Here is a 26404-nt window from a genome sequence, read left to right as displayed (position 1 = left end):
TGTTGTCCAAACGTCTTTTTCTCTGGTGGTATTTTCAGTGGCCTAATATTCAAATGGTTTTCTGAAACCACCTGTGCTATTAGTTTGTGGAGTGGAATCTCAGAAACAGTGAAAATGTGGAAAAGAAGACTGCACTTCAAAGGTTGTTTTGCTTTTACTACAAGTCACTGCAGTCATTTAGCACATATATGAAAGAGAGGTGTGTGTAGAGCAATCATGTGGCCCTCCCTCCTCCACACAGAAGTTTTTCAGCAAGTTTGTGTGTCACTTACTTTGGATGAGGGCAATTACATTCTTGAGATTATATTGCTATGTGTTTTTTTTTCCACACATGAGCTGTTTAGCCTTGAGGGATCATAGCAAAAATCATTAATCAATTTAACTGTGTTGACATCACAACTTCAAACCACCTTATGCATGTGGTCCGTTGTACAGCAGAAGTAAATGTCACAGATTTCTTTGCTTGCTGAAAGGGATGTTCTTCGTGTTTCACTGTTGTAGTCATCGCATTTGGGTTATCTGCTTGCAGTATCCCTCAGTCGGCCTGATTAGCAAAGTCTTGAGTCCTGCGTCGGTTGCTGTCTCATCTTCCATGACGTCAGGTAGTCAGGGGTATAAAGCATGCAGCCAACAACATTTTATCAGTCTTTCTTGCCGTGCGGTGCCCGAAGCAGAAGCAATTTGCAAGTGCCAATCGGTCGACTCCTGAAGTTTTCGTTTTCGAGTTTCAGAACCAAAGTCTTCAACTAAAGCTAAGTACCCCGTAGGGGAACTTTTTCTTGCTCTTAATCGATGTCAGTAAAAGTCTATAATTGTACTTCTTGTGGAAGGCAAATACCTCATAAAGATTTGCATTCGTACTATATTCCTTGCCTAGGCTCTGACCACGACTTACCTCGCTGTCGGTCTTGTGCCTTATTTAAAAAACGAACTATTCATCGTTGGTATATTTACACTTCTAAATATTTTGGTACTTGGTTCAATTATCCAGATATGGCTTTGGTAAGCCACCGAACTACTGACATTCCGAAAAAATGCAAAGATAAAGACAGAGACAGGCTGCGTAAGTCCAAAGCAGCCTACAATGCTTCTCCTAAGTTAGTTGCCAGTTCGCCGGTACTCAGTGAGGTGCTTTCGCAGCCCCGATACACGCTACTTCAGATTTGCAGGCCTCTACTGAGACCCATTCAGAGTCCAGTATGCCACAAGATACTTCAACTGTGGAACCTGCTGATGTCTCTACCTTGGATGGGTCCGGAGCCACTGTGCAGGCACCGGCTTCCGAGGGTATATTCAGACCTACTGACTTGCATAAAAAACCAATGCCATCTTCTTCTTCAAGGCCTAAAATATGATCCTTGTCTAGAAAACCGACACCCAGACCACATGGTTAGGCCTTTAAAAAAACAAATGATAAGAATGGCTGAAGACCTTATTACTTAAATCAGGGGAAGTCGACCTAGGACTGAATCTGGCTATGATTCTTCCAATCAGAATTCTAAAATTTCTGTTTCATCTGATGACCAGGATTTACCCTTATCTGCCTATGAGGATTCTGATGCAGAGGACTCAGTTCCCTCTGCTTCCCCTCCAGAGGATTTCTCTTTTGGTGAAACCTTGCATACTCCTTAGGGAGCATTTCCGCAGGGAAAGCCAGGATTACTCTGATTCTAAAAAGAGGCATAGAAATTTCTTACCTCTGCCCCAACACAGGCTTTTAGCTATCCCCCCTGTACTGGACATTGTTGATGATGCCTTTACGGAGTCTAGCTTGGCCCCTGACACTTTACCTCCTGCTCCCTTAAACCAGGACCGCCTGTTTGGCAACAAAGCAGAAGAAGTACTTAAAAAGAAAAGGCTAAATCTATGCAAACTGTTAAAGATTTCCTGCTAGTGCAGCCTCCAAGATTTAGTAGGCATTGGCCCTCTAAGAATTGGTCCTTTCCTGCCTCTTCCAGGCCTTCTCAGTCCAAACCCAGACCCAGCAGAACACTCAGGCTTCATTCCCAAGGTACGCACAGGACTAAGCAGTGGGGGGCTCCCACTTCCAAAGCAGGGAGTAGTAAGACCCCCCCCCCTTATGGTAATCTGTCTCAATGATTTAACTTTAAAACTTCCAAGCCCTTCTCAACTGACTGCTCCTTTAGGGAGAAAGATTGCTCTGCTGGCAAAAAACTGGAAACTCATTACCCAGGACAAATGGGTTTTAATTATAGTTTCCCAGAGATACAGATTCCACTTCCACACTCTACCAACCCCAAATGGTTGGCCAGTTATACCCCTAAATCAGTGGGCAGAGGCTCAAAAACAAGTTCTCTCTCTCTTAAGTATAAGGGCTATTCAAACTGTCCCAGAAGAGGAAAGGGGACAAGGTTTCTACTCAAGACTTTTTCTGGTGCCCAGAAAAGACAACTCCTGGTATCCTATCCTGGATCTCTCTATCCTAAACACTTTTTTGGTGATCCCAAAATTCAAGATGCTAACTCTTCACCAGCTGCTTCAAGGATGCCTGGTTGGCAACACTGGATTTAAAGGAAGCCTACCTGCACATTCCAATCAGGGAATCTTGCAGACGGTACCTACGCTTCAAAGCAGGCTTCATGCAGTTCTCTACACTGCCCTTTGGCTTATCTACTGCACCCATGGTATTCACAAAGTGCCTAGCTCCAGTCATTGCATTTTGCAGGAAAAGAAATATTCAAATATACCCATACCTGGACAATTGTCTAATTCAGGCAGAAAGCCAGGGCATACTATTGAATCATCTGGCGTTTGTACAAAAAGTGCTAACTGCTCTGGGATACACCATAAATGAAAATAAATCACATCTTGTACCCTGCCAACAAATTATATTCCTGGGAGCAAGCTTGAACACAACTTCCCAGATGGCTTCCCTCACGCCAAAGAAAAAAGTTAATTTGACAGCTTACTTCAAACTTATGGCCACAAAGACCCTGCTATCTGCAAGACAAATACTGCAAGCCTTGGGGTTCATGGCCTCCTGCATTCTTCTAATTCCATATGCAAGACTGCATATGAGAAAACTACAATGGTATCTAAAAAGCCTATGGTGTCAACATTCTCAGGATCTAGAATCAATAATTCCTATTATACTTTGTCTACAGAAAGAGTTCTTTTGGTGGGAAGAGGCCTGCCACCAAAACAAGGGACTACCATTCACTCTACCCCCTGCTGCCCAAACCCTAACAACAGACGCATCAGACTATGCATGGGGGGCTCTCTTGGCAGGGCAGTGCATTCAGGGCAAATGGAACCCAAGTCAAATGCACCTGCATATTAATCAAAAAGAAATGTTATCTGTACAGTATGCTGTGACAGCCTTCAAGGACCACAGTCTTCCAGGACAATTATTGGTAAAGATACCCTCTGTGCAGGCTAGCTATGGCTCTGTGGAACACAGCCTTGAGCTACCAAGTGCACCTACAAGCTCAATTCCTGTCAGGAAAAGATAAAATACACTGGCAGACGATCTAAGCAGAAATCTCATAGGCCCACGTGAGTGGAAACTGGAACCAAAGATATTCAACATGTTGAGAAACAAATGGGGGAGCCCAGAGATAGACTTCTGTGCCTCCCCCCAGAACTATCAGTTGGACAAATTCTGCACAAGGACTCCCCACAAACAAGCTTGGAAAGTGGATGCCCTGTCCTTCACCTGGAAAACCTTTCAGTTTATGCCTTTCCCCCTCTGCCTCTCCTCTCCAAGGTACTACTAAAGATCAAACAGGACAAACCAAGGACAATACTGATTGCACCAGACTGGCCACACCAAACTGGTACCCCCTCTTGCGCAGTGTGTCACTGCTGGCACCATGGCACCTGCCTCAGACCCCTGCTCTGCTGTCTCAACAGGAGGGCCAGATTCTGCACCCACAGCTTCAAACCCTGAACTTGGCAGCCTGTCTAATTACCTGATCTCACCATTCCCATCCCTCAGTAAGCAAGTGACGGATGTCATTCTGGAGGCAATGAGGCCCATTACTAGAAAATCCTATGCTGAAAAATGGAAAATATTCTGTTCCTGGAGCCAAACTCATGGGATGGGCACAGCAGCATCCAATTTACCTCATATTCTTCAATACTCAACCGAGATGCTTCAGAAGGGCCTTTCCTTTTCTTCCATCAAAATTCATGCCTCAGCCATTTCAGCTCATTACAATACAGAACCACCCCTCTTCTCTCATCCACTGCTGAAGCAATCCCTCAGAGGGGCCAAAAACATAAGACCACCCAGGAGAACCCCTACTCCAGCCTGGGACCTTAACTTTGTATTGGAAAAGCTCACTCTACCTCCCTTCAACCCGGCTGCATATGCAGAGTTGAAATTCCTTTCTTGAAAAACATCTTTCTTTCTAGCCATCACTTCAACAAAATGAATGTCTGAATTATAGGCCGTCATTGCTGTGGAGCCTTCCATCATCTTTCATGCGGACAGGGTGTCCCTCAGGACACATCCCTCCTTCATGCCCAAGGTGGTACCCAGTGTGGCCCTTAATCAGTCCATTCATTGGCCAACTTTCTTTTCTAATACACAGAACAAGGGGGAACGAATACTGCATCCCTTGGATGTGCACAGACAACTTAGATTTTACTTGGACAGGACTAAACCTCTCGGGAAATCTGAACAGCTGCTGGTTGCAGTTGCTGCAGTGGCAGAGGGGAAAGCTATTTCAAAGCAAACCATTTCTAAGTGGATTGGCCATTGCATTCATTTCTGCTATAAGCACCATGGCAAACCTACCCCACAGGGGATAAGACCACATTCAACCAGGGCCGCATCTACCTCTACAGCCTTTCTCAGAGGTGTCCCTACAAGAGACATCCTAAAAGCTACTACCTGGAGTTCTGTACATACCTTCACCAAGCATTACTACTTGCCAATTTTTTTCTAAATCTAGAGCTGGCCCTGCTACTGCAGTCCTGCAGGGCCTTATAGCTGGTCCTAATGCTATCTAATTGCCTCCTCCAGTCCTTAGCTTTGGGAATCTACCCAAATGTGTTGACTGCAACAGTGAAACATGAACATAGTACAGTGGTGTACACTTACTATAAATCTAGATGTTCGAGTGTATTCACTATTGCAGTCCTGGTTACCATCCATCCAGCCCCCTGACTTCTATTGTCTTTACCTCTATTCTTGTTTACTATGCTTAAAGCTTTCTGGTGTATTTGCTTTTAGTTGGAGGTGTAACCTTGTATATAATTGCTTCCCAGTATGGGGACATCTGGGGCAACAAAAACTGATAAAATGGCGTCTGCTGCATGCTTTTTACCCCTGACTACCTGATGTCATGGAAGATGACCGATGCAGGACCCAAGACTTTGTTAATCAGGCTGACTGAGGGCTACTGCAAGCAGATAACCCAAATGTGATGAACATCTACATTTATGGTAAGTGTACACAACTGTACTTTGTAGATAATATTGATTTAATTTTTTGAGAATTGCTTACACCTACACTAGAACTAAGTGGCATACTTACAACTTTGTAAGCCAGTTCTATTTTATCGAAGGAAATGCAGGTTCTCTGATGTAGAGAAATTAGAGGTCTACTTCTAAAGGTCAAAGTTTCAAAACTTCAAATTTCTTATGGTCAAGACCATAAGATCGAAGTTTTGAAACTTTGAACTGTTACAATGCAGATTGCTGTACAGAGTGGAATGGGAAATTTACTGTTTTCCTTGCTATAGTGCGATCTCCGAGTTTGCATATTTAATTATCGGAGGTGTTGGGGCCCAGGGGGTTTACCCCCCCCCCCACAGAAACTTAAAGAAAAAGGTTTTATTTTTTTTTTTTTTATTTCGTATATTTCAAAGTGTCAGAACTTCGATCTTATGGTCTGTACCATAAAAAATTCTAAATTTTGAAACTTTGACCTTTAGAAGTAGACCCGCAGTTAGATATGGTTAAAAGAACATATTTAGCCAGAAAATATTTTATCATGGTTACAGTTCTTCCATTTTCTTGTGGTGGTTTGTTTGATCCGGCAGAATGTACATTGATCCATGAGTGGGAAACAAATGGAGGCCAAAGAGGAATGTTGTATTTGCGGTTAGAAGAAGAATCAATGGAAACGTGTAACTTTTGCTGCTGCTCTTCCTTTTCCTAAGAGAGGCAAGACATTTCCTTTTTTTCTCTGTCAAATTACTTTGCCCCAGTTCTGTTTCTGTATGAACCACTCTGAAACGAATAGACACAATGCAGTATAGCAGATAGCATTCTTTGACTGAAAATCTTATCAGCACCTTATAACTCCAAGTTTGTCACTATGTCTCTCTCACTCACTCTTGGTGAAAAACAGTTACCTCCATGTGACTGTTGTGGTAAACCTAACAGAAGGAATACAATCCTGCTGTTGTCAATTTGTATTCCTTATTTACTGCTTTTCATTTAACTTTTGTATTTTAGTATGGAAGGATAGTTAACTTCCAACATATCGATCGTCTCATTCACTAACATAGACGACAAGCAGGCAGGGTGTTTTGTTTAGATGCTTTAATACATAGAAACACGTCAGGATGGATAGCAGCATCATAAAATATAAACTAGTTAACAGACAGACCTTGCATACGTACATGCTTACAGCTCAACAGTTTACTACAAAATGGCAGTCTAGCTTGCACATGCTCAGTATTTATACACTTGTGCAAACCCTTGGATAGCTTCTTAAAGGCACATACACACATTCATCTACATCCTCCCTCTTAAAAGATTGCCCTTTGTAAAACCAACATTAGAGTTAGACATGCATTACTATAGACATTCGAAACAAAAATGTTCATGTCCGAGTTGCTTCACATCTGCTACAGGGTTGAGATGTGACCATATCTCATAACATAACAGTCTGGACAAAATTTAGCAACAGGGACAGTCTGCGGTGCACAACTCCTATCAAGAACTTCTGGATTCATCACAGAAATGGGAATGTCCTCTGGAACTTCTCTGTAATTGGAACACAGGACAACTCACTCTGAGATGAAGCGTCTTTCGCATAGGCTATATGATGTGGTATAACCTCAGACACTGGTCTCAGATGTTTCCACTTCTGCCTAAAGACTGCTTCTTGTGATTCCATAATGTGCGACTTGGCTCTGAGCAAATATTCTTTACGACACCAATCTGATCATAACCTTTGGATATTTGCATCCTTACTGTCACTTGTCTGGTCAGGATAAAACAGACGAGTGGTTGTGGGTTCAATTCAAGCAGCTTTATTATATACGAGAACCCATCAGGATCGAGGCTTAGTAACTTGGACTTAAATAAACTTGTAAGCAGATTGACTACTGCACTCATATATGTTAACACTCTGGCTGCTCATCCAAAATGGCACTGCTGCCTACACGTGCTCTTTATTTATATGCAATTACCCTCACTTTGAAATGCTTCTTAAAGTTACAACACACGCTCTGTTCTATATCATCCCTCTCTGAGAAATAAGTCATACACAGAAAAAAAATGACAACATTCATTGACTTGCAGTTGTACAGAAATTATCCTTTGATATGCAATTATATAGAACTAATTACAAATCAAACAATCCTGTCCAGGTTGCTGCGTATTTTTCACTAGGTCTAGAAATAAGACCTGATCATTTGACATAAAAATTAAGACATGGTTTAGCAACAGGGATTGTCTTTAATGAATATTCAACTTCAAGGATATGTGGGAAATCATTAGGAATGGGGATAGGTACTGAGACATGTCCTTCAACAGGAACATCATCTGGGGTGCCCTGAGATCTAGAGTCTGTATCACAGGTACAATGCTGCAATTTTAATCCAGACACTGTTAGTAGATGTCTGCAATTTCTTCTGTATTCTGTATCCTGAGATTCTACCAAGTAAAATCGTGACTCTGCAGATGCACCTCTCACTTGACCAGTTCGATCAAAACATTTCACCGTTTGTACCCTCACAATCTTTCCTTCTTTCAGTAGATGAAGAAATCTGCTCGTTTTATCACAGTTGGACTTCTGAAATGAATGCTTTTTAAATAGTTGGACTTTGATTGCTCTGGTGTTTTTAGCATTAGGCACCAACAAACTGGAACTGATAGGCAAGGTTGTTCTGATTTTCCTAGATAAAAGTCTCTGAGCAGGTGAGCAAAGTAGATTGTCACAGGGTGTAGTTCTGAGATTGAGTAAATTCAAGAGGATATCAGTATTGTCATGCTTTGATCTCTCCAATAATTGCTTTGCACTCTGTCCAGCACACTCAGCTAGACCATTTGACTGTGGGTACTCAGGACTACTGGTAATATGGATAAAGTCCCACTCTTTTGCAAATTCCTGAAATAACTGACAGGTAAACTGGGCACCGTTGCAGAAATAACTTTTTGTGGACCCCCGTGGACTGAGAAATGGCGTTTCAACTTGGTAATGACAGTACTGGACATTAGGTTAGGTAGCAGATCAATCTCGAACCAGTTTGAATAAGAGTCTGCCATCCCTAACTAATATTGACTATTTTACTTGAATATGTCAGTAGCTACTGTTGACCAAGGTAGTTCAGGAATCTGGCTTGGCTGAATCAGTTGTTTTTACAAATGCGGTTTAGTACTATTGCATACTGAAGTACTTTATCAATATCTTTTGAAAGAGAAGGCCAAAATACTAGTCTTCTCGCCCTTCTTTTGATAGCTTTGGAACCTGGGTGGCCACAATGCAAAATCTGAATGTACTCCTATTGTAAGGAAGTAGGAACAATAACTTTAGGGCCTTTGAAAATGATAGCATCTTCCATCAACATCTCATCTCTCTAAGGAAAATAAGGTTGCACTTCTATTGGTACACAAGATTGCTTTGACAGCCATCCAATATTGACAAAGTGGTTGAGCTTTTGCAAAATTTGGATCAGTCTTTGTATGATTTCTTAGCTTATCAAGTCTTGTGGTAGAAAAATTATGCACTTCCATGACATCGAAGTCAAAGTTTTCTGCAGAGAGCTTTTCTGTGGTATTTCTAGGTGATCTGAATAAGGTATCACCCCGATAGAGGAGTCTGCCTTTTGTATAGACCATTTTAAAGTTGTACTTTTGTAATCTGAGCATCATTCTGTGTAGCCTTGCTGGAGCTGTATGCATAGGCTTCTTTAAAATAGTGGCTAGAGGTTGATGATCAGTCTCAATGCAGATAGCTCCGCCATAAATATAATCATGGAACTTCAAAATGCAAACACAATTGCTAAAAGTTCCATCTCAATCTGAGCATACTGCATCTCAGTTTGGGTAAGAGTTCTAGATGCATAGGCTACTGGTCTGATCTCTTGAAGAATAACTGCACCAAGATGGAACTTTGAAGCATGACAGGAAAGAATTACTGGTTTGTGGACATCATAATATCTTAATATAGGCAGACTGGCAATTTTCTGTTTCAGGTCATGAAATGCACTTTGGTGGTATTCCAGCCGTAACCAGATAACATCTTTGCATGTCAGCTGTCTTAAAGGCACTGATAATTCAGTGAAGTCTGGTATAAACTTGCCCAAATAGTTAAACATACAACAAAAACACTGTAAGACTTAGGACATTGTCTGGAGCTGGCATCTCCAGAATGGCTGTGTGTTTGGAAGGATCTGGTCGTAAGCCTGTACTGGTAAATAAATGACCCACATAAGTAAGTTTTAGTAGCCTGAATTTACATTTCAGAGGACTGAGTTTTAGATTCACTTTGCACGCTCTAACTTTCCTGAGGGTTTTGTCGTGCTTTGCTTTACCATTGCCTCCAATCAGTAAATTGTCTACTATTATAGCACATGATAGCCTGAAAATATTTGCTCCATTGCACGCTGAAAGACTTCACTGGCAGAATTTATTTCAAAAGGCTTTCTGAGAAATCTGTATATAGCAAATGATGTACTGAATGTAGTCAGTAGTGAAGATTTGCAATTAAGCATTACTTGCCAAAATGAACTCTGCATCTTAGATGGAAAAAACAGTGGCATTTGGCATGAGGGTAGCAACTTCCTCGCCTGTATGCATAGGATGGTCAATACATATTCTGTTTTCATCTCAGCTTATCTTATGAGCGACTACCATGGTAGACACCCATTCAGTTGGTTCTGTAACTCAACAAATCACAACTTTCTGTGCCATTTTGTCTAGTTGGACTTTGACTTTGTCTTGCATAGCTATCAGAACTCTTCTCACTGGTCTGACCACTGGACTGATATGGGTCTAATTTCATGGAGTAGACAACTGGATGTTTACTTAGCTTGTCTTCAAAAATATCAGCATACTCTTTGAAAACATCATCGGTGAAACTGAAACTAGGACTTGTGCTTACATGATGGACTTCTTTGGTAAAAGAAAGTAGTTTCTTTTTTAAACTGTCTCTGAGACCTAATGATGATTACACAGGTCTTTTAACTACATAAAAATTGCAAGCTGTAACTGTTCCCAGCTGAATAACATGAAAGCACTATTGAGCCTTCGGTTTGAATCTCTTCACCTCCATAAGCAACAAGGTTTACACAGTTGGCCAAATTAAGTTGTTCACCAGCACTTACTATAGCAAATGTTTCTGCTGACATAACATTACACTTTAAACCAGTCTCCACTTTGAGCTGTGTGTGTTTACCATTAATGAGGACAGAACAAAACACTGTTTTTTGCCAACAAATATACTACATTAACCTTTTCACCAATCAATGATACACCATCTACATAGTAAGTAGAGTTGCAGCTTTCTATATGATCATCTTGCTTTTTTGAGTGACCTTTCTTAATAAAGGAATGAGGCTTTCTAGATGTACAAAACTTCTGAAAGTGGTTCAATTTTTTACACTCATGGGCATTGCTGACCAAATGCTAAGCACTTTCCTCTTTTAGACTCATGATTGGCACCAAAATTACAACAGTTAACAATGAGACTAGACTTTGGTTTTGCTGACTCACCTTTGTGCTGCACTAAGCATGTCCATTTTACTGATCTAGTTTTAGAACTTGCCAGAAAAGTACAGGCTATTCCCCGGAAATCCTTTCAGGGCTGCAGCTGCCATGTGCTTAGGCCTGTTTCTGTTAGCCACCTGTTGCATGCTGTCTACGTTTGCTCTAGAGGCTGCTGAAACCATGATCTTATCACTTGCAAGAATATTTGTGTGCCTTTCTGTAAACTCATGTATTTGACAAATCTCTATGGCTTTGCTCAATTTTAAATCCCTGTCTCGATGCAAAGTCTTTCTCACTGCAGCATTATTAACACCACACACACAAGCCTGTCCTTTATCAGCTCGTCTTTCAAATTACCAAATCTGCATGTTTTAGCCTTGTTTCTCAAGTCAGTAATATAAGCTGCACAAGTTTCTCGTGGCTTTTGGTCTCTTGTATAAATAAGTGTCTCTCCAATGTAACATTTGTCTGAGGGTTACACATTTCTCTAAATGTACATTTCAAGTACTCTGGGTCTTCCCTTGATTCAGTTTGCACAACAGTATGACGGCTTTTCCCTTCTCCTGCATATACTGCTGGTGCATACACAAATGAACGCTCTCTATCAATGACTTCTGACCCTACTAGGTTAGGCAGAATAAATGCCCTCGTATGTGCATCTTTGTCAGAAAAAGCTGCTTGTATGAAAATATCTTTTTCCTGTTCAAATACTCTCCAATTCCCTGCAATGTTATGATGAAACACAAGTGGACTGGGTCTGCGGAATGCCTCTGTCATGCCAACACACAGTAATAAAGACTCTTGGAATTACATATAAACTTAGACACACACGTCAGAAATTTATGCCAGAAACTTGTAATTATTCTCAGTAGCATAACAGACTCTTTGAAGTAACTGTACTTTATGAAATAAGTCGCTGTACCACAAGAACACTTTGAAATTACTGTAAGAAACACTTCAAAATGACTGCACTTTGCGAATGAACTGTACACAGCACAAAAATTGTATTTTTTATTGTATTTATTTAACATTTGTTTACTGGGAAAGTCCAACTTGGAGGGAGGACATGCTGGCTCCTCCAGCTGAGAATCGAACCGGAGAGTCTCTTGCTGTGAAGCGACAATGCTACCGCTGCACCACTGTGAAATCCAAACTTCTCGAAATGACTGTACTTGGTGAAATAACTCTGTATAGTGTAAGAAACACTTTGAAATGACTACACTGAGAAATAGCTCTGTACACAGCATAAGAAAATTCTCAAAATGACTGTACCTGGCGATATAAAACACTTTGAAATGACTGCACTTTGTGAAATAACTGTACTTTTCACACAGTAAACTCTTCAAAATAATTGTACTGTAATAAAGCACACAGTGCAAAGACTTTGCACACTCTGAGATACTTCAAACAACTCTAGTTATATTTTGAATAGCTTTGATCAATGCAAAATAGTAGCTCTTATAAAAAAAGTGGTTGTTTATTGAAAAACATGCAGTCGCTTTGCTCTTCATGCTCATTTTCCCTTTTATTGTACTCATCATGCTCGTTTGACTTCTGTCATGCTCGTTATACTTTTCTTGTGCTCGTTTTACTTTTAACATGCTCTTTATGCAAATAAGAAGTAACTGAATACTCAAGTATTTTGAATAATTCTATCAAAGATCATGGTTTCGAACATTTTGTTTAATCAAAAATGCATTTTGTGCATTTTGTTTGATTAATAATGTATTTTGTGCTTTGTGAATGCTTTGTATCGTTTTCTTTGCAAAATAAATCATTTATGCAAGTTTTAATTACCTGAAGTTTGTTTCTGACCTTTTTTCTTTTGAATAGTTTGAGCAGGTTGTGACAAGTCTTTCCTCAGTATACCCCTATTATAACTGTGCATGTCATGGCTCGACTTCTGGCTTCTTTCTAACTTCTGGTTTAACACCATGGTGTTCAGGCATGCAGCTTCTAACACCACGTCGTCCATGAATCCCTCTTCTGACACCATGTCGCTCATCCGGTCAGGATAAAACAGACGAGCGTTTATGGGTTCAGTTCAAACAGCTTTATTATATACAAAAACATCATGATTGAGGCTTAGTAACTTAAACTTAAATAAACTTGTAAACAAACTACTGCACTCATACATGTTAACACTCTGGCTGTTCATTCAAAATAGCACTGCTGCCTGCACATGCTCTTGATCTATACGCACATGCCCTCACTTTAAAATGCTTCTTAAAGTTACAATGCATGCTGTGTTCTATACTTACCACCTCTCTTTTTTGTAATTGGTTGAGCGGTTTGCTGGTCTTATCATTGTAGGACTTCTGGGTTAAGCATTTCTTCAACAGATTGGTATTCACTAACTTGTTGTTCTTGACACGTGGAACCAACAATTGACTACTGATTGGTAATGTGGTTCTGGTTTGTCTCGCCAGAAGTCTCTGAGCAGGTAAACCAAGATGTTCATCACAAGGAACATTTCTGAGATTCAAGAGATTCAAGAAAACATCAGTATTATCTTGTTTTGATTTCTCAAGTACCTGTTTTGCACTTTGAACTGTACATTCTGCCAAGCTGTTTGACTGTGGCTACTCAGGCTACTCATGACATGATTAAAGTCCAGTTCTTCTGCAAATCTTTTGAACTGTTGGCTTGTAAACTGTGTGCCATTGTCAGAAATAACTCTGTGCGGGCTGCCATGTACTGCAAAATGACGTTTCATCTTAGTAATAACAGTACTAGATGTTAGGTTTAGAAGTAAGTCAGTCTCTAACCAGTTGGAGTAAGAGTCTACTAACAACAAATAATGCTGACCATTCCACTCGAAGATGTCCATGGCTGCTGTCGATCAAGGTAGTTCCTGAATTTGGTTTAGCTGAAGTGGCTCCTTCTGTTGATGTGGCTTAGTACCATTACACACAGAACAAGATGAAAGTGCTCTTTCAATGTCATGTAACATAGAAGGCCAAAATACTAGCCCTCTCACCCTTCTTTTGGTAGAGTCAACTCCTGGGTGACTACGATGCAAGATAGTAATGTACTCTTGTTGCAAGGAGTTTGGAACAATTATTTTTGGACCTTTCATAATGATACCTTTGTCAGACAAATTCTCATCTCTGTATGGAAAGTAAGGTTCCACTTATTGAGGTAAACTAGATTGCTTTGATGGCCATCCTTGATTAATAAAGTGGTTAGGCCTTTGTAAAACTGGATCTGTGGCTGTGTGATTTCAACGCTCCTCAAGACATGTGGAAAAAACATTTGCCACTTCCATGACTTCAAAATCAAGGTTCTCTTTCTCATGCTGTTTTGTGGTATTTCTGGATGTTCTGGATAATGCATCAGCAAGATAAAGAAGTTTGTATTTCTTGTAGACAAGATTGAAATTAGACTTTTGCAATCTTAGCCTCATGCGCTGCAGTCTGGCTGGAGATGAATGCATAGGCTTTTTCAATATGGTGACTAAAGGTTGGTGGTCTGTTTTGATCTGGATAGGCCTACCATAAACATAATCATGGAACTTTGAACATGCAAACAAAATTGCCAAAAGCTCTTTCTCAATCTGGGCATACTGCATCTTGGTTTGGGTAAGAGTTCTTGATGCATAGGCAACAGGTTGATCTTCTTGTAGAATAACTGCTCCAAGACCAAATTTCGAAGCTTCACAGGAAAGTGTAACTGGCTTGTGAACATCATGGTATCTGAGAGTTGGACTAGCAATTCTCTATTTCAGGACATCAAATGCGCTTTTGTGTTGCTCTAACCAGGACCAGGATACATCCTTGCATGTCATTTCTCTAAGTGGTGCTGATGGTTGGCTCAAGTCTGGAATTAACTTGTCTAGATAGTTGACCATGCCAAGAAAACGTTGCAGGGCTTGAACATTGTCTGGAGCTGGCACCTTGAGAATGTCTGTTTGCTTTGAAGGGTGTGGTTGTAAGCCTGTATTAGTAAATGAATGGCCAACATAAGTAACTTCTTGTAGCTTGAATTTGCATTTGAGTGGATTGAGCTTAAGATTCAATTGATGTGCCCTTTCCAGAACTTTTCTGAGGTTTCTATCATGTTCTGCTTCATAATCTCCTACTAGAATGTCGTCTACTATAATAGCACAAGGATGCTCAGAAAAAATTTGCTCAATTGCTCGCTGAAAGTCTTCACTTCCAGAATGTATCCCAAATTACATTCTCAAAAATCTGTACCTGCCAAATAGAGTACTGAAAGTAGTGAGCAGTAATGATTTCTTGTCGAGCTGAATTTGCCAAAATGAACTCTTTGCATCTAAGACAGAAATAATAGTGGCATTTGGCATCAAGGCTGCAAATTCTTTAACTGTGCACATTGGATGATTAGGTCTTTTTAGTGCTTTGTTCAAATTTCATGGATCAATACATATTCTAATGTCATCTGAGCTTTTCTTATGAGCTACCACCATGGAAGATACCCATTCAGTAGAGTTTCAGCTGGGCAAATCACACCTGCATAGCTATTGGAACTTTATGTGCTGGCCTTGATAACCGGAATGACCTCTGGGTCTAACTTCATGGAGTACACAACTGGAAGTTTGCCTAATTTGTCCTTGAAAAGATCAGCATAGGTAGAAAAATGTACTGGATGAAATTAGAGTAGTGGTCTTTTAAGCTAACATGGTGGACTTTCCTTATTAAATGTCTGAGCCCTAATCTTGACCACATAAAGTAACAAGTTGTAGCATCTTCCAGCAGAGTAACATGAAAGCATGTCTGAGCTTTTGGTTTGAATTTCTTCACCTCCATAAGCAACAAGCTTCGCATACCTTGCCAAATTAAGCCTTTCACCATGACACACACTAGCAAATGTTTCTGCTGACATAACATTCATAGGTTCATACTAGGCTATCTGCCCGAGGGCATTTACAAGCCTAGCCCATAGTTTTGTGGCTTACGCCACCCCTTTAGTATGGGGAACTATACCCATTATTTTGCTGTGCCTCTGTTGAGCAGTGACACTGAGGTAATCCCTGGGGTATATCTGCGATCTCCCATCCATTGGTCAAGATTTCTCTTGAACAAGGCCAGCGAGGTGCTCTGCCTCACATATACCGGGATTTTATTCCACAGCATAGGGAGTCTTTGGGTGATGAATCTATCCCTCCAGCACGTCCTATTAATAGCCGTGTCGAGGTTTAAGTCTCCGCCTTGTGGCTCTGACGGATCTAGATTTTTTGAGGTGAAGCATATTCATCAAATCTGGGTTTGACATGGCCTTGTATGTTAGGCAAAGGTCACCTCTGAGCAAGCGGTGGCGACTGGATAGAGGTGGAGTCCTTTCAGTCGGGCACCATAGGAGACATGTTTGAGCCACTGTATGCTTTTGTTGAGGTACTTTGTGGCCTCTCCAGCTGCTACAAGTGTCGGGTCAGATACATTCGAATGGGGCATTGTACTCAATCATTGGTCTGATGAGTGATGAGTATAGGGAGACTATGACCTCCTTGATCTAGATGAGAATCCCTTCATGATAAGGTGGGCAGTGTAGAAGGTCTTCCTAACTACTTTAGCTACATGGGTGTCGAATGACAGACTACTATCAATCTGGGTCCCCAGGTCCCTGATAACTTCTTCTGTGCTCAGTGGATTGCCACCTATTTGGTAGCTAGGGGTAACCTTGTTTTTCCCGAAGGGTATGACTATGCATTTTTTGGCATTTAACTTTAGGCCATGGCTCTGGCACCAGTTATCCGTTTCTGTGAGACCCTTCTGAAGGATATCTGTGTCAGATGTGTTTTCTACTATGGCGCCCAGTTTGCAGTCATCTGCAAACGTTGTCAGCCATAACCCTCCTGTGTTTGCTTGTACTTCGGAAAAGTAGATGCCAAACAAGAGTGGGCCCAGGACTGAGCCCTGTGGTACACCACTTGTGACAGGCATTGCACTTGAAACCTGTGTCAGCTTTGAGCTGTGTGTTTGCCATTTATTCAAACAGTGCAAAATACATCATTCTTTTCTCTTAAATCTACTGCATTGACTGTTTCATGACACACTAACCATCAACATATAGTAGAGTTGCAGCTTTCTAATTGATCATCTAGTTTCTTAAAGTGTTCCCTTTTAATAAGAGAATATAGGCCTTTCGATTTACAAAACCTTTTGAAATTATTTCATTTATTGCATTTGGGGCATTGTTGACCAAAAGCCAACCATTTTTCCTTTTTAGATTCATGACTTCCAACACAATTATGACAGTTGGCAATGAAACTAGGTTGGGGCCCATGGTTTGAGTTTGCTGACTCACTCTTATGCTTCAGTGAGACTGTGCGAACTCTGGAATTTGCTAGAAATTTCTTGGGTTTACCAGTGAGTTCCGCAGGGGCTACAATTGCTGCCATGTGCTTGGACATGTTTCTTTTATTAATGTGCTGCATACTGTCAACATGAGCTTTATCACTGTGCCTTTTAGAGCTGTTCTCATTTGTAAGTATACTTGTGTGCTTTTCTGTGAGCTCGTATATTTGATAAATTTCAATGGCCTTATTCAAAGTTAAATCACTGTCACAAAACAAAATCTTTCTCACACCATCATCTTTAATACCACACACAAGTCTGTCCTTTATCAACTCATCCCTTAAAAATTCAAATATTTTTATCGATATCGTACATATCGGTTTATGGGAATATCATTTAGAATGTTCTTTATGCCTTGTTTTATATTTTGCAAATAAGGAATAGTGCTGAGCAAGTTTTAATACCTGAAATTTGTTTTTGACTTGTTTTGCGAAGTAGAAGTATGCACATTATAGGGATGATTCACTCTTGTATATTCCACCAGTTTGAAGTAAGTGCCTTAAGTTGTTTTAGGCCATACCGCCTCCAAGATCATGCCCTTTAGCCATGCTGTTTCTGTTATCATGTCCTTTTAGATACGTCACTTCTGACACCATGTCACTCGTCTCTCTCTAACATAGATGACAAGCAAGGCGGGGTATTTTGTTTAGATGCTTTAATATAAAAAAACACATCAGGATGGATAACAGCATCATAACATGTAAACAAACTAGTTAACAGACAGACCTTACATACAGTGGATATAAAAAGTTTACATACCCCTGTTAAAATGCCAGGTTTTTGTGATATATAAAAAAAATCAGACCACAATAAATAATTTCAAAACTTTTCCAGTCTTTAGTGTGACCTGTGAAATTCAATTGAAAAATAAATAAATCTGTTAGGGGAAAAAACATACAATAAGCTGGTTGCATACATGTGCACACCCGTATTCTAGTACTTTGAAGTACCTTTTGATTTCATTACAGCATTCAGTCTTCTTGGGTAGGAGTCTATCAGCATGGCACATCAAAGTAGTTATACACTTGTGCAAGCCCTTGGATAGTTTCTTAAAAGTACATGTACACATTGATCTACACAACACACCTAGTATAGAATTTTCTGAAAAAGTGTTATGCTTTGAAAGTAGTATACAAAACATAATATCTTTTGAAGCCTCTTCATCAGCTAGATGTGATGCTAGCAAAGCCTCTGTTACAAAAGGTAATAGTAAAAGGAGTAATTGGGCAAGTGCCTTCTGCAGTCCTAGGATTTTACCATTCTTTCTAGTCCTAAAAAAAAGACAGTAGAACATGGTGATCTAGTTTGAATCTGTTTTCTTTGATCAGTTATTTAAAGTTGCTGAAATTGAGTGTGGTGGCCGTCCAGTCCTCCGCCCTCCATTTTACAAAACCTGTATGGCAACTCTTGTTGTAAGTGATGCATCTTAGCATACATTCACAGAAAATGTCAGTTCAACGTTTATTTGTTTATTTAAGATTTATTATCCTGGTTAAGTAGCCTGCTGTATAAACACTTTGTAGCCACAGGTGTGTGTGTGTGTGTGTGTGTGTGTGTGTGTGTGTGTGTGTGTGTGTGTGTGTGTGTGTGTGTGTGTGTCTGGACTCCACACAGATACTAACCATATATGAAGACTGAGGATCCTGAACCTGTAAGGCAAAGATATCACTACTGACAAACCTTTGGAAAAAACACATTTATGTTGTGGTATTGGCATTCAGTATTGCAGCTCCTCCTTAGGAATTCAGCACATTTATCATGAATGGATGACTATTTCAGTCAGGCTTGATATCTGTAACCACCACTGGACAATGTCAAGATAGCTATTCAGTTTCTAGAATCTCTAGACTGGGCTGTGAATGAAAAGAAATCTGATTTGGAACCATTGTAAATCGACTTCTAGGGGCGGTAACATCCCAGACTAGACTATTGTCAAGGACCTTTCTAGCACTCCTGGGTTGAATATCAGCCAGCATTCTCCTAGCTCCATATGCTAGATATCGTAGGACGTTTCAGCATTACAAATATAGCTTATGGGATCAGATGACAGACACATTATGCATCTTTCTTAATAGTTTCATTGGTAAGGAGCTTTATGGTAGCTGCTGATGATGCATCCGAATCTTGGTAAATCATTTTTACCCTCTTAAGGAATTAACCTGCCCCAGTGATAAAACATTTGTACTCACAATGATGTGCTCAGTGTAGAATCTGTTCATAAGTTCATAGGAGATTACTAGTCTAATGGCCCTGGGGCCCTTACAAACCTGGCCAAGAGTTTACCCCCAAAAAAGAACTCTCAGTCAGCACCTGTCACCCCTGTTAACGAGGGGCAAAGGTGGAACCCCTTGGCCTAATTTGTTGTTTCCCATCCACTCTTCAAGGTTGTGCTTGAAGAGGGTCAGAGAGGTGCTTTGTTTGACATGTATGGGAAGTTTATTCCAGAGACAGGGCAGTCTCTAGGAGACAAACCTGTCTCTCCAGCAGGTTTTGTTTATGTCTCGTGTTAGATTTAGGCCTATTGAGCAGGTAATGTGTGAGGAGTTAGACTTCCGGATATGGAGCATCTCTAGTAGGGCAGGGTCTGATATTGCCTTGTAGGCGAGACACAGATCACCTCTGAGCAATCTGTATGATACTGAGTAGAGTGATAGTGATTTGAGCCTGTCCACATAGGACAGATTTTGGAGGCCATGGATTCTCTTTATGAGGTAGTTTTGTGGCCATTCCACTTGGTGCAGGTGTTTGGAGAGTTACATACCAAACGGGGCATTATGCTTAATTATAGGCCAAATGAGGGAGGAGTACAGAGATGTAATAACCTCCTTTTTTTCTGATTGTGATCCCTTTACTTATGAGATTAGCCAAGCAAAAGGCTTTTTGTGATCACTGCCTCCACATGATGATTGAATGTGAGATTATCAACCTGAGTACCCAGGGTTCTCACCACAGATTGTGTGCTTAGGGTGTTGCCATTGATGTGGTAACCAGTAGGGGCCATGTTTTTAATGAATGTTATAATACATTTTTTTTGTGTTTAACCTAAGGCCATTACTTTGGCACCAGTTATTTGTAGCTGTGCGACCCTCTTGAAGTATGTTACTATTATTTGGTGAGTCAGTGACTGCACCCAACTTAGTCATCTACAAACTTGGTCAGCCACAGGCCCTTAGTCTTTGCCTGGACCTCTGAGAAGTACATGCCAAACAGTAGGGGTCCCAAGACAGATCCCTGGGGAGCACCACTAGTGGCAGGTCTGCTGTCTGAGGTGGTGGCATCTGTTTTGACCTTATGGGTCCTATCAGTGAGCCAGTTGGCCACCCAGCCACCCTTTTGATGAGATATGGATTTGCATCAAGTTGTGTTAGCTTTTTGATGATGCCCAAGTGGGGGATTGTGTCACAGGCCTTGTCCAAGTCAAGGTAATCTATGTGTACTGACTTTCTCTTATCCAGGGCCTTGGTGACAGTCTCAAAGAATTCAACCAGGTTCAGTAGGCAAGATCTGCCCCTAACTAATCTGAACTGGGTGGGGGTCAAGTGCTTGGAGATTGCCTATGTTCTTGTTTATGAGATCCATAATAATACGCTCCATGGCTTTACGGATCAGACTTGTCAAGCTAATGGGGCGATAGTTTCCTGGGTCAGTAGTGGCACCACATTTGTGCAAGGCGATGACAATGGCAGTTTTCCACTCTGCTGGAATGAAACCTGTAATTAGGTTGTGAGTGAATAGGGTGCTCAATGGCAAAGCTAGTTCTTGCTGGAGATATTAATCCATTTAAGTTGGTCGTTCTGAAAAATTTGATGCATATCAACTTAAAAAAGGATAATGGTGCTCCTGACAATAAAAGCATTCAGTAAGGAATGGGTTTCAGAAATACCTTGATTAAACAGCAGGAATTCAACTATCATATAGTACATAAACAGTCAAGGTGGCACACTGTCTTGCAACCTTTGTAGACCAGTCATAAAGATCTGACAATTGATGTTGCCCATGGATCTCATGTTACGGGCAGCTGTTATGATAGTGAAGAACATCTTCTAGAAGACCATCTGAGCTAGAATCTTTTCTTGATTGTGACAGCGTCACCCCAAGTAATTTGGAACCTGATCTGCATTTTGGGCCAGTTGTACCAGGATCTGCTTGCCTCTCTGGAGAAGACTATTATCCAGGAATTGTGCCAGATTTCCTAATACCATCTCAAGATGTTATGAAAAGTCTGTGGTCAGAAAGTCCTTCTACATAGCACATCTTATAACCAAAGGTTTCGCATCCAGGAAGAAAGAGGTCATCATCCCTCTCTACTCATCCGTCATTAGACCAATCATCAAATGTAACGTCCTGTTTGGCATGTACCTGACCAGACACCTACAACAGCTGGAGAGGCCACAAAAGTACCTCACAAAAAGGATCCTAGGCCTTAAACAAATATCCTACATGGACAGACTCAAGTAACTTCAACTGTTCTCAGTGTCTTATCGTCTACTTAGAGGTGATGTCTGCTTGACTTACAAAGCCAGGTCCGACCAAGCCTTACTTGAAATGCTACAACTAAAGAAATCCCAATCCCTCCATGGCACATGCTCCAGAGATCACAACCTCATTGCCACAATTAACAGAACATGTTGGAGGGATACGTTCATCTGTCAAAGACTGCCCATACTCTGGAATAAGCTTCCCATTCATCTCAAGCAGAGCACTTCACTGGCCCTCTTCAAGAGAAATCTTGATGAGTGGATGGGTAACAGAAAGTTCAACCCAGGGATTGCTCCAGTTGCCCTACTGGATAGGGGTACTGTGAACTAACATCGGGTGGCACGGTGCCTGGGCAATTCTTTGGGGCTAGGCTTGTAAATGCTCCAGGGGCATTAGCCTAGTACACACTTATGAACTTGTATTGTGAGGGTATAATTATCCCTTAATGTTTTCCACATCATAGTCAGCTCCATGGATAGATGTGTGTTCATCAACATAACTCTTATTAAATATATTAAAAAAATCAACAGTTACAAAAGCTGTTTTGCATACATGAAATTCCTAACATGTACAAAATAGTTCTTAAGTGAAGTAACAAACTAATCTGATTTATGTTATCTTTTGTAGGATGAATTTCCAGCAGAGTTGGCAGGTATGTTTTTTATGAAATCATTTGTTACCTTTAAACAACTTGGTGGAAGTGTAGCATTGTATCTTGTATGTGTTGCGCAAATAACTGAGTTTGTATCAGAAGACATAGGATGAGTTGCTTCCTTGAATCACCTTGCTGTCTTTCATATTTTTTGTGTTAAAATCATAACATATACAAGGCAACTGGCCATGTGGCCATTTATGCCTTGCCAGTACCCACCTGTAGACCTTACCTCCCTTTTCAAGAAGCAATAAACCAGTCAGTCATACCAGAGGTGAATTTGTACATATCCATCCAGTTGTTTAACTACTTTTTAAAGGGGGAAAGTGTGTCCTATTTCTTAATTTGAAGTGGATTCTTTTTTCAGAGAAGGGGTAACAGTTTGGTGGCAAATCTCTCTCTCCGCTGTGTTGTGTTTATATGCTGAAGCATGTTTAGCTCCTTGGTTCTGTTATTAATTGGCCTATTTAATTTTTAGACATTTAAAGGGTCTTTTACTACTGGACCCATAAAGGCTTGAAAGGCTATGAACAGTTTGCCACTAAGGAGTCTAATGGACACTGAATAAAGGGACAGTGCATGTGTTCTTTTTATCTAGCATTCTCTGGGTTCTTTCCATGTGTTGGATATACCTAGTAAGATACATCCCAAAAAAGGCATTATATTCAATAATAGGTTTGATCAGTATGGAATATAGAGGAGTAAGAACTTCTATAGATCTAAATTAAATCTATTTTGCAATCTGCTACACCAGGTAAAAAGATTTGCTAACACTGTTGTAGTGGGATGTTACAGGCAAGGGAATCATCTACCCATGTTCGAAGGTCTCTGCCTACACTTGTCTTTTAGAAGCGGGATGCCCTTAACACTATAAGCTAGATGATGGAATTATTTACCCAAATGCAGTGGTGTTTTCATTTTTAACATTTAGTTTAAATGCATTTTTTTTTCCAAAACAGGTTTATTGTTTTAACATATAAGAGAAATATCATGACAATTTTATACAAGTAATTAAAAATAGGTATTATTATAATATTCAACAAAACAACTAAAGTATTTACAAAGACATCCACTACAATCAGATCAATTAATTAAACTAAAATACCATGCTATTGAAATTAAAAAAATTTTTAACAAATTTTGTAAATTATCCCATACAATATAATAAGATGTTTTTCTATTTGTTCTTGTCCTAATTGTGTTTATTTCCATATGGCACACTATATTCATAACATTTTTAAATTCATTGAACGAAGGAGGTGTATCTGAAATCCAATTTCTAGTTATTTTCCTAGCCACTGCTAGAATAGACCATAACAAGGGAAGCTTAACCTTTTTAACACTTTGATGTACAGGTGTGTTGAATAATATAAGAGATTTAGAAATAATGAAATTATCTGTAAAAAGAGCCTGCAAAAATTCATTAATTGACTTCAGTATTCTTTCAATTTTATACAGTCATAAAACATATGAGCCCAGTCAGCATTAATTTCTACATTACATCTCTTACATAAATTATTTTTATTATTTATTTTATTCATCATCAAAGGTGTATAAAAAGATCTATGTAAAAATTTCCATGTATAAAGTCTCCAGACAATGGAAGACGTAGTTCTATAAGCAGATTCCAATATATATTGTTTATCTTGTTGATTTGGTGGGTCGCCATTAACAGAAATGAAATAATTCCAGTATGCATCTACACTGTAAAAAGTTTCTTGTCTGATAATTTTATGTATGTGTGAAAGTTTACCTTTATCAGAAACTTTATGTTGTAAATTTAATATCAAGTAATCAATCAGTGTTGGAATAGATTCTTTAACTGTTATAGACATTAGATCTATTTTATTAATGAGATGTTGTCTAAAGGTCTGAACCTCTAACCAGCAAGTTTCTCTTAGATCAAATTCTTGTTTTAAGAAATCTAGATTTTTAACTTTATTATCAGATATCAACTGATACCAGTACTTTAGATCATTATCTATAGCTAAATGAGTTCCTTCAGAAGTAGATGACAAAAGCATACCCTGAGTATACATTATAGGAATACAATAAAATTCCATTCCCTATACTTAGGGTGCATGAATATAAAGTTACGATAACTAATAATAATATTTAATGGGTAACAAACCATATGTTTAGGTGTAATAGGTGAAGTACAAAATTCCTTTAGTAACCATAACATGGAGTTATTTACAATCATATTTTTATGTGTTAAGGAGATTTTCATGAAGTGCATACTAATTAGCTCCCAATAATCTTTCCATTTTGTGACACATGACTGATCTATTAATAAAGTAATAACTTTTACAATAGAAGAGATAGTATATAAATTAAAGTCTGGAAAAGAAATACCCCCTTGAGACCAGCCATTAGTATGTTTCTTTAATGCAATCCTAGGTCTATTAGGTGCCCATAAGAAATTTAACATTAGTGTATTCAGTTTCTTGATAATTATTTTTGTAGGTGGAAGTATTATTGATTGTATTAAGTATAAAATCTTGGGGAATATTATCATTTTAATAATTGTAAGTCTCTCCTCCATAGTAAAAAACATATTATTCCAGGTATTAAAAAGATTATGTATATTAAGAAAACAGGTATTATAATTATTATATATAATAGATTTAATATCTTTAGATAGTATTATACCTAAATAAGTTATCTGACCTGAATTGGGTACATATTTAGTAAAATCACTAATGAGAATATTTTTTCGTGTATATATAGGTATTATTTTAGTTTTTTCTTCATTGAATATTAAACCAGAAATACTTTTAAAATTCATCATTTTATCAAATAGAGACTGCATAGAAGAATTAGATCCTGCTGATGTAATTAGAACATCATCTGCAAAAAGTTGAATTGTGGATGTTGTATTTTCATCTATTTCAAAACCCTCTATGTCAGTACTGTTTCTGATCAAATTAGCCCAAGCCTCCATTACTAAAGTGAATAATAGTGGAGAAAGTGGACATCCTTGTTTTGTACCTTTAAGAATGGGTATTTTTTGTGAAACATATGTTCCTACCTTAATATAAGCCAACGTTCCTTTGTATAAATGCTCAATTAGATTTACAAATGCATCTGAGAAGTTTGTGCACTTCATTAAGGTAAACAGATAGTCCCAACTTACTGAATCAAATGCTGAACTTATATCAAGACTAATAAGTGCTAAATCTTTCTTTTTCCTATTTGCAAAATCTATTAATGTTAAAGTTCTTCTTATATTATCAAAAGTATTTCTATTTACAATGAAGCCTGTCTGATCTATATCTATAATGCCGGGAATGATTGTCTTCAATCTATCAGCAAAAATACTCATAAACATTTTATAATCAACATTAAGTAATGAGATGGGCCGATATGAAGAACATCTTGTTGGATCTTTATTAGGTTTTAAAATTGGCAAAATAAATGTATATTGCCAAGATGGGGGGGTTATTAACTCAGTTTGGGCCAAAATAAAAACCTTATGTATTAATGAATATGTACTTTTAGAAATGATTTTATATATCTCTGGTATAATACCATCATTACCCGGTGCTTTGTTTGATTTAAGCTTATTTATTTGTGTAATAACTTCTGTATATGAAATACTCTTATCCAATAGTTTAATCTGTTGTTTATTAAGCTTTTTATTCATGTTTGTGGTTATAAACTCCTTTATTTTATCTTTAGGTTCCATGTTAATGTTATTATGGTTAATTTTGTGAAAGTGATTTCTAAATTCATCTAGTATTTCTGGTATACTAGAAACATTCTTCTTTTTCCTTGGAGAAAAGATTTCTTTATTATGGTTTTGTTATTCAAACTTTTTGTTTTATTTTTAAGTATATGTAAGTATTTGGGGCTTATTGAATAAGACAAAAACTTGTATTTCTCTAAAGTTATTTTAACTTTATGAGTTAAAATTTCTTTGTATTTCTCATTTAGTTTGTTTATTTCTTCAATAACTTTCTTGTCCATAATATTTTCTTTATTATTATGTTTATAAGAGTCTAATTTACTTTGAATATCTAACAATTCCTTATCCCAAGATTTC

The 26404-nt window shown here is 39.0% G+C and overlaps 1 protein-coding gene across 1 annotated transcript in view; it reads left to right on the top strand.

Annotated features, from left to right (window-relative positions):
• LOC122789164 (tumor necrosis factor receptor superfamily member 6-like) overlaps positions 1 to 26404 on the top strand; it is a 145278-nt gene that overhangs the window by 34347 nt on the left and 84527 nt on the right. Inside the window, exon 4 of the mRNA XM_044056408.1 lies at positions 22335 to 22359. Within this exon, the coding sequence (XP_043912343.1) occupies positions 22335 to 22359 (25 nt within the window). The remainder of the gene's footprint in view (positions 1 to 22334; positions 22360 to 26404) is intronic.

Source organism: Protopterus annectens, chromosome 14.part0, assembly GCF_019279795.1.
Source record: "Protopterus annectens isolate FY-2018-M chromosome 14.part0, PAN1.0, whole genome shotgun sequence".
Classification (NCBI taxonomy): domain Eukaryota; kingdom Metazoa; phylum Chordata; order Ceratodontiformes; family Protopteridae; genus Protopterus; species Protopterus annectens.
Note: the sequence above shows the minus strand (reverse complement) of the source record. Positions and strands in the feature narration are given on the sequence as shown.